Source organism: Pogoniulus pusillus, chromosome 24, assembly GCF_015220805.1.
Source record: "Pogoniulus pusillus isolate bPogPus1 chromosome 24, bPogPus1.pri, whole genome shotgun sequence".
Lineage (NCBI taxonomy): Eukaryota > Metazoa > Chordata > Aves > Piciformes > Lybiidae > Pogoniulus > Pogoniulus pusillus.
The window spans coordinates 11,700,744-11,709,955 of NC_087287.1; the positions used below are offsets into that span (position 1 = coordinate 11,700,744).

Here is a 9,212-nt window from a genome sequence, read left to right on the forward strand (position 1 = left end):
GAATAGTAGAACTGTCTCTCTTCTGTTTCTTTCCAACAGTCAGTGGAATTAACTGCTGCTATTAGTTAGCTTGATTGCAAAGTCTAGATCCTTGACAATAAATAGGTATACACTAACTAGTTTTCTGACTTGTCTTGGGTTTGGATTGTAGGTTACAGAAGATGGTGCAGATCCAAATCCCTACGTGAAAACATACTTACTCCCAGATGCACACAAAACTTCCAAACGCAAAACCAAAATCTCCCGCAAGACAAGAAATCCAACCTTCAATGAAATGGCAAGTAAAAAATTATGCAGTAACTCCCTAAGCTTTGCTATTGTCTCTTAGTCTAAGACTAATTAAAATGTTGCCTAAAAAACCCCTTGTAAAGATATATAAATGGAAAAGGAACTTAGTTGGAAAATCTTGTACCTTATTTAAAAAAACAAAATCAGTTAATGACCAATGAACTGGACAGAACTGCCCAAAACAGTGCAAAGCACCTGAGTAATAAGTAAGTGTACTACTGCGAGTAAGCAGAAGTTTCTCAGAGTGACTCTGAGAAGTGATGGAGAGAAAGACTGGTCCTTGTTAACACTGACCTTTGGGAGCAGAAAATTAAAAAATCAACGTACTTGAGACAACCCAATGGTCACAGTGTGCACTTAAGGCATCTGTTAGTGACTAAGAGTCAGAAGAACGGCCAATTTCTGTGACTTCATTTGGATAACAAAAAACTTCTTGCCTTTTGCCTTCTAGCTTGTGTACAATGGATATAGCATGGAGATGCTGAAACAGAGAGAACTTCAGCTAAGTGTGCTCAGTGCAGAATCATTACGTGAGAACTTTTTCTTGGGTGGAATTACACTCTCACTAAAGGACTTCAATTTGAGCAAGGAGACTGTTAACTGGTATCGACTAACTGCAGTTCCCTATCTGTGAACTCATTTCTACACCTAAGACCAGAAAAATTGTATTCACTCATGCTTTGTGCATCTTCCTACTTGAAGATAACTTGTACATCTTAAAATAAGAGAGAACCTGCATTTCAACAGATATGTTGGACCAACATGTAGCCTAATCTGGAGAATTTCTAGGGATCCTGGTTTATGCTTATGTGATGTTACCAAGGCATCACTGTAAACGTTTGAGTTGCGGGTAAAGGAAGGCGTTTTTAAACCATCCATGAAAATGAGATGAACAGTTTGACCACGATGGTTGGTTAAACTGTAAGTTAACGTTAGGCCCGTGGATATAGTTCATATTTCCTTTTAATTTTTGGTGTTGCTGTGGTGTCATCCATGGCATGATGCTGGAGAACATCAAAGAAGTGGCCTGGTTTAGGATTACATTTCCCACTAACCAGACACAGCAGAAGCAGTGATGGGTAAAATTTTGGTGGCTTCATGCACACCTGTAGAAATAAAGGCTGAAGGGCTGGAAAAATTCCTTAGCATTGCATTTAATCCCAGATTCATGCTTCCCTATGACTTATTGGAGTGAGTGCCAATAATGGAAGTTGTAAATAATGGTGCCTTATAATTCAATGCTTCTCTTTTACCTCATTTCTAGTATTTAAATATGTATACATGTTAGCTTTCAGCTCTTAAAAAGGGCAAATGTTCTCATATTTGATACCTTGCAGGTCCTACTGGAAGTCTTTTCCTGACATGTGTTACTTATAAATAACATCACTTTCACTGATCTTCATAGTTAGTGCAACTTAAATACTTTTTCCTACCCCATCTTCTATTCATGATCTGCAAAAACTGAATGAAAACTGGCTGAATGTGGTGCTGTAGGAAATGTGCCCAGCTTCTCAGTGTTGTGAAATATCTGAACTTCTGAATACTGCAGTGATGGATTACATGTGGAACAGATTCAGATACTAAATCCAAATTGACATTTGCACCTCTACCTTCAGCTAAAGGCACAACTGCTGAAGAAACTGCAGGCCAAAAGTGAGTTGCATTAACAGAGCCTCAAGGGAGGAACTTTGTGACTTCATTTTTCACCAGTTCACAGCAATACTGTTTCTCACTCCACTAAGAATAATTCTACTAAAAATACTTCACTCCAAGGGACATTAGATTCGAACTATATTGTGACAGTGGAGTACAAATGTCCCTTACTATCTTCTGTTAACACAACCAGTTACTTCTTTAGGTGTTTCTGCACTGCAGGTGTAGCCTTTTTATTTACCTTACTCTGCTTAGGATGCTAGAGTGTTCTGTCTAAACAAAGATGTGAAGTTGCACACTTTTCTTTAGTACTAGATCTTGAAGCAAGAAAAACCATCACCATTGATTATGACTAGAGTGAAATTTTAAGTCAAATATGCAACAATGAACAAAGACACACTATGGGGAAAACCTTCTGTATACCTAGCACTAAAAATCTATTTCATAATCTGATTTTCCTTCCCTTGCTACTGACCAATCTCCCTTCAATACAGAAGAGAGAAGTAAACTTGAATCTCCTGGTGCCTAAAATATTCATGGTCCAATTTTGTAGGAATTACAATTTAAAAGTTAAGAATATCTTGAATGTTAGAAACTGGGTTGATACTAATGGGCGCTAACAAATCCCAGTTTTATTAGGCATCTTCTCCATATTTTTTTTGTTTAGTATATAGCTTGTAAATAATAAACTATGTAACTAACTTGATATATTTCCTGCTCACTTGATGCTTTTAAGACTTATTTCATTCCATCATTAGAATCACAAGTCACTTAAACACAGGAAAGTAGACTACTGTTTTTGTGAAACGTTCCATTGTGAAATAAAATGAAAGCAATATGTACTGCCTTTTTTGCAGTTGGCTATTAAAGCACAGTGTCTTACAGCACAAAATACAAATAAACTAAAATCATTTAAAAAATGATTTGCAGTTTTAACAGTTGTCTGGACTCTGCAAAGAAAAATGTATAGTACTGTATTAGTGTTAGCACATGTCCTGACTTCTGGTTTTTATCTTCTTCATAGCTTAACTCTTTTTGTGCCTTTCCTTTCGTTTTCAAGCTAGGCACTGGCTGAAGCTTTTTATGTTCATGGATTTTATTTTGTCTAGGGGATCTGGCCTTGTTCTCTCCTAACAAGCAGAGGAACAGCACCAAGCTTGCACCTCTTTGCACTACTCTGAAGTAAGAAAAAAGTTGATTGTTGCAATACAACTTCACTGTACTCTCTAGATAAGTTAGATGTAAGAAGAAAATACTCAAGTTGGGATGGATTTTACCAGTACACTCAGTAGCTTGAAAACATAGTTTTAACAGCATTTTGTATCTTGTTCAACTAAAAGAAAAAAAAACCCAACCTTCTATGTAATGTATGACCTGCAGCCAGCAGCATTGCAGGTGGAGCCCTTACTGGCTGTTTCAGAGTAACAGCTTGGGCCAAGGCCTCTTCCTTTTCTCTATTAACCTAGAACTTTGCACTGATGTTTTTATTACTGCCTTTTTACGATCTACAGCTACCTGCCTCTGAAAGCTGCATGTGCGATCTTTGATAAAGTACTTGTCTCTATTTTCACTATAGTCTAGAAGTGAATCTTCGTTGCCTGCCTTAACGCAAGGGCCCTTTCCGAGGCTCAGCGCCTGGGCAGGGCCGGGCCTTTTCCCCCCACTCCCGCGCACCTCACTCGGACACTGTGACTGAGATAGTGCTGGAAGTGATGAAGTCAGCTCGAGCAGGGTTTGCCTCCTTTGGTTTATATATCTGTAAGAACCAAATACTTTAATTGACCGAGTTCGTTAATAAAGATGTACAATATTGCCCCCGGCCGTGCCCGTACTGAGCGGGCCAAATGTGATTCCGTAACTGTCCTTTAAGTACATTAAACACAGTTCTGAGCAAAACCCAACAAGTGTGCTGGTCTTCTCTGTCCGCGGATCAGGCGCGGAAGGGCTGCGCCGCGCCCGCGGTGCCACTCGCTGCGTGCTTCCGCCTGCGGGGGGCAGCGCTGGGCCGGACGGCTCCGGGCGTGGTGCCGTGCGCAGCGCACACAGATTGGCTGGCGGCGGGACGCGGCCCGCCCCTTCCCGCGGAAGCTCTGCCGCGCCGCTCTCTTTGCTCCCGTCGCCATCATGGGTCGCATGCACGCTCCCGGGTAAGCGCCTGCTGCCGAGTCGGGTGCTGGGCTGTGGGGCTGGCTCGGGGCTGCGGGGGGTGCTGGAACGGAGCTGTGCGGCGGTGTGGGAGCAGAAAGGCTGCCGCGGGAGCAGCGCGGGGTGTGTGGGGTTGGTGGGGAGGATGGAGGCCGTGCAGATATGGCGGCAGGGCGGGAACGGCTGAGGCCGGCGCGGCACTGGGACTCCTCTGGCTGGCCCCGAGCACGGCTATGCTTGTGTTACCTGCATGTCTGCTCACGGGGCTGTGAGGCTCGGCCCCCACTGGTGCTAATACTGTCTCCAGGCGAGGAGAGGGGCGGTAGGCCTCGGCCACGCGGGCTGCCCACGGCTCGGTAGGAAGCGCTTGCAGTAGGCCGTCTTGCAGCAGTCTCAGCAGCAGTCTGACTTGTCGCACTCCCCTTAGCGTCCTGTCTGCTTCTTCCCCACAGAAAGGGCTTGTCCCAGTCAGCCTTGCCCTACAGACGCAGCGTACCAACGGTAAGTGCCGTTCCAATCCTCTGCGCATCTGGGCGGGACAGGGCGGCTGCCTTGTGGAGTTACCCTCCAGAGAGCTTCGAAAAGTATTTTGGCTTTCCTTTTTCATACTGTGGAAAGAATATTTAGGAGGTTTTGTGGTTCAAAGAGCGAAGATTAACCTAGCTTGTTAGTATTTTCCCCTTAACTGCTAAAGCGACGGCTCTGTCAGCACAGTGTGACAGAAGTGTTAGAAACTGTGCTGTCTTGTCTGAGTAGTCCATTAGCTTAATTATTTTATATACAGGAAGTGTGATTTTCATTAGTTTCTGTAGGTGTTTTACTAAGAGAGGCTCTCAGTTTTGTGTTTTTGTCACAGGCTCACTTATTTCAATAGCGGTGGGGTTTTCTTCTCTGTAGACTTGTATCTGTGCTTTTGTTGCAGTTGTTCAAGTAAACTGATGGTAAAGCAGCTGATCAGTGAATGTGTGGGGTGGTGTAAATGGGTACTATCTTCCACCACATGTCATTGTCACTGTAGGGTCATAATAAAAAGTTATGTATCCTTAGAAATAATATTTTTGGGTTTGATTGTGTTTTCAAGCAGTTCAAAGCATCTTTTTACCATTTTTAAAACTTTTGTGGGTCTGGTCTGTAGTCTAGTCTGTATCAAGTAGTGCTCATTAGTTGTGGTTCTTATTTAATTGTATTTTTTTAGTGGCTGAAACTTACTTCTGATGACGTAAAGGAACAGATCTACAAGCTGGCTAAAAAAGGCCTGACTCCCTCTCAAATTGGTAAGGTTTACCAATGACTCCTAAACAGAGACAAAACACTGTTTTCCAATATTCATAATGTAATTGTTCTTTCAGCTTATGTTATATAACATGCTAGGAAAATGCCAGTTTTCTGATGTGCCTGGATATTCATTGAAGGGATACCATGGAAAATGTCATGTCTCATTCTTGCATGAAGCATATCTGAGGTGTTGAGTTTTTCCAAGGAGGAAATGTGAAGCATCTATTTAATATTATAACCTGTTCTTGGGAATAGTCACTGACAGACTTACAGGAAAGGTGACTCTGGCCAGGTTCTTGGATAAAAGCTTGATCTGTTTGAAGTAGCTGTAGCCTTATGTTCAGGAGTTTACTGAGCCAGGCATTGCAGCTGCATATCAAACAAGTTCTTTGTAGTTTGCACCTTTGTAGAGCTCTGCTTCTGTGTGCATGCTACAGCTTTACTGGTGATGAGCTATACAGTGTAATAATGTGCTGTGTAAACAATTATTTGGTTGTAGTGCAATCTGGAGAGTATTAATGATCCTGATGGTACAGTACACTTGTTAAAAAAGTGTCTGTGACATTATTAACCCTAGAGGAAAGAGTGGTCACCTACTTAGCTTTAGTTAATTTCTTGGAAAATTTGCAGATAATATTGTAGCACTTAGTGTAATTGTGAGGGTGCTTTTACAAGATTTGTTTCTCTAAATTTGTTGCTTTCAGTGTGACATGTAAATGTTTGTTTCAGGTGTGATCCTGAGGGATTCCCATGGTGTTGCTCAGGTTCGCTTTGTTACTGGCAACAAGATTTTGAGAATCCTTAAATCAAAGGGACTTGCCCCAGACCTTCCAGAGGATCTCTATCATTTGATCAAGAAAGCTGTTGCTGTTCGCAAGCATCTTGAGAGAAACAGAAAGGTAAGTGTTCATTTAAGTAGATAACTGATTTTTTCAAATAATACAGTGTTTTATTTGTAGCTTGACAAAGCAAAGACTCTGGGTATAATTCATGTCAGTCACCTTTTTTGAGTTAACTTAGGGGAGGCTTTTAGATAAGGAGAAGGGTCTTTGTGGAAAGGATCTTGAAAGCATTGCTTAAACCGTGTATTTCTGGTCCTCTTCTGATATTACTTGATTCTTCGGACTTCAATAATGGGAATGTGGAGTTTGTATCTGGGTTGTACATCATTGAGAAGTCAAAATGGTGCTTAGTTGTTGCGTGACTTTGTTTTCAAGGATAAAGATGCCAAGTTCCGCCTGATTCTGATAGAAAGCAGAATCCATCGGCTGGCTCGCTACTACAAAACCAAGAGAGTGCTGCCACCCAACTGGAAGTAGTAAGTCTTCTTTTTCGTTACTGCTTTTGCTGAAGGTTTTGTAAACCTTCCTGTTTACTGTAGGTAGATTGTACGTTTTGTAAACAGTATACTGGGGCTCTTACTCTTACATTATGATCAGGCATAAAGGTAAAGCAGGCAGCAAAGAAGAGGTGTCTATAAATATTAACTGATAAATTAATGTAACTGGTTGGTACAGTGACAGTCATTTAGAAAAAGTCATTGCCTCAATCACTCAAATCTACTAGATAACTTTTGTCACATTTCATACAGATGGCAGTCTTTGTTCTTAAAACTCTTTGTCTTGTGTTTCACATTGCTCTATAAGTTTACTGAGAAACAGCTTAATAGCTGTGGCAAAAACTCAGGTAATTTGTAGTTTTTTTAGGAAAACTCAGACAACATAAAAGAATTTCCATGGATGTCAGGGTTAGCTGCTTTTTCTGAGAAGACTGAAGTACAGCTAGTCAGTATTTTGAATGTTAATCTAGTACTTGTGATTTACAGGAAAGAGTGAAATTTTGTGACGTAAAAAAAAATCAGCAAGTGGTGAATAAGCTCAGGTCTGGTAGTTAGAGCTTTGAACTGAAGCAGTATTTTTAACAACTGGTTGAAGACCTGCCTCTGCAATTAATATTTCTCTCTTTTTCTCTCTTCTCTCTCTTCAGTGAATCATCAACGGCTTCTGCCCTGGTTGCATAAGTGCTGGCTGTGGCTTACTGAAAGAATAAATTGTTAACTAAGTTTGTGTTGTTTCTAAATGGTTGGTATCTTAGAAACTTGTCTTGGGAGCTGATGCACCTGGTTTCCATATTACTGTCCCACAGTGTGAGATCTTGGTGGTGATTGTTGCTGCAGGGCTGACTGGCTTGTAGGTTTTGTAGGTCTGTGCTAAAACTGTTTTTCCTGATTTGATAGCTTCAAGTTCAAGTGATCTATCTAGTTCTTCGCAGCAAATGTAGTTTATTCATATGAGACTGGTGCCTGTGTGTCTTGCAGGAAGAAATGGGGAAGAAAAACATGACAGGAGGAAGAATTGGAAATTCAGAAAATGCAGGAGGCATTAGGCCACAAGAGGGGAGGGAGAAAAGAAACAAATGGGAGAGGCTGGTTGATTAATTGCAGGTATTGTGGATCTGATGCTAGGGCAGAAAATTTTAAGCAGACATTGCCAGTTTGTGGCAGTAACTGTTGGTGTAGTTTGTAAGTAAATTTAAGAATAATCTTTGAGACTTGGGTAGAGACAGTTGATAGTGTATTGCTTTTCAGACGAAGTAGGTTTTCTTATATCCAACGGGCAGGAGTTATGTTACAGGCAGCATTTGCTACGGTGGTGCTCCTAGGTTCTAAATAACTTGAACCTTTAAGTCATCTTCCTTCAGGAGAACTGTGGAGAACAGACTGACATCTTTTCCTGTATTGACAAGAAAATTGTAAACTGACTGAGCTATTGTGTCTGTTGCCCTGATGCTTTTGTGCAAGTGAAGTAACACACCAAGACCTAGAAGCAAATTGGCCGAGTGTGGTAGCTGCCTCTTGCATAATCACTAGTGGCAACTGGTGACTCCTGGATTTAATTTTGCAGAAAGACAAAATTCTTCTACCCTAGTTGCAAAGCTAAATAATGGAGTTGTGACTAAAAATTGTAGAAGAAAAACACTGCATTCTAGTTGAACTCTTACTTAAAGTGCTACTGTCTGTTCAGTCTTAAAAATTACGTTACCAGCCTTTCTGTGCTGTCAAAATACTTGCTTTTGTTTCTGAAAGCACTGGTGATGACTTACCAGACTCACATAATGAAAATCGGGTTTCTGTGGTGTAAGTGCAATACACGACTTTTATGGTGTAAATCTAGTTGCTTTGAGTCCCCTGGGTTGGAGGTATTGCCGACTGCAAAGCACACGGGCAGTTGGACTACTCGTTCCGGCGTAGCTCGGTGTAGATAATGAAAGTGCCAGCAGGTGGCACTGGTTTGGAGAAGTCACGAATTGCACATAGTGCCGCCTACAGACCAAGTGTTAAGGCTGAGTCCACGGTGGTGAGCAGACAATGTATTTAGTACTAATGTATGTGTAATGAATCGGCCAGCTGATGCACAATGGGTTTGAGCATACGTATGGTAAAGCTTACACAGTTTGTGCTTTTTTTGTGGCTGGGTTGTGGAAGCCTGAGCACATTACACTCTCTGTCTTCCCTAGCAGTGGTTTGCTGGAGGGGCCAAAAGTGTGCTGTGTTACACTTGATGTGTTGCGCTCCAGTGCTGCTGAAAGCTGCCGACTTTGCCAGAAGAAGGGAAGGGCAGGGGTCTGTCTCATGTAGTACTCTCTGTGTCCTTTTGCTGTAAGTAATTGCCTTATGATGGTACTGTAAGGAATGAAAACTGTCCAGAGGCAGACGGTGTGCATGCATAAACATCAGATCAAGGTGTCAAAAGGTACTTCTAAGGGTAGAGAAGTTTCTTGCCTGTAGAATTTGGCAATCTCTTGTTGAAGGACAGTGGGGATATAGTGATTGCACTGTTAAGCATATATTT

General features: G+C 41.7%; 2 protein-coding genes across 2 annotated transcripts in view; both read left to right on the top strand.

Annotated features, from left to right (window-relative positions):
* Window positions 1-3,837, top strand: part of PIK3C2A (phosphatidylinositol-4-phosphate 3-kinase catalytic subunit type 2 alpha) — a 91,482-nt gene extending 87,645 nt beyond the window's left edge. Inside the window, exons 34-35 of the mRNA XM_064163627.1 lie at window positions 152-277; window positions 740-3,837. Of these exons, the coding sequence (XP_064019697.1) occupies window positions 152-277; window positions 740-922 (309 nt within the window). The 3' untranslated portion in view covers window positions 923-3,837. The remainder of the gene's footprint in view (window positions 1-151; window positions 278-739) is intronic.
* Window positions 3,838-3,988: 151 nt separating this feature from the next.
* On the top strand, window positions 3,989-7,423 carry RPS13 (ribosomal protein S13). The gene is made up of 6 exons (XM_064163626.1): window positions 3,989-4,088; window positions 4,539-4,587; window positions 5,282-5,360; window positions 6,091-6,260; window positions 6,579-6,679; window positions 7,348-7,423. The coding sequence occupies exons 1-6, from the start codon at window positions 4,066-4,068 to the stop codon at window positions 7,379-7,381; spliced, it is 456 nt and encodes a 151-aa protein (XP_064019696.1). The 5' UTR covers window positions 3,989-4,065; the 3' UTR covers window positions 7,382-7,423.
* Window positions 7,424-9,212: the final 1,789 nt, after the last annotated feature.

Bases quoted from the DNA above. Each gene is read 5' to 3' on its own strand.
- RPS13 (XM_064163626.1), top strand. From the start codon at position 4,066: ATGGGTCGCATGCACGCTCCCGG. The intron at 5,361-6,090 runs GTAAGGTTTACC...TGTTTGTTTCAG, and splicing joins CCTGACTCCCTCTCAAATTG to GTGTGATCCTGAGGGATTCC. The intron at 6,680-7,347 runs GTAAGTCTTCTT...CTCTCTCTTCAG, and splicing joins CTGCCACCCAACTGGAAGTA to TGAATCATCAACGGCTTCTG.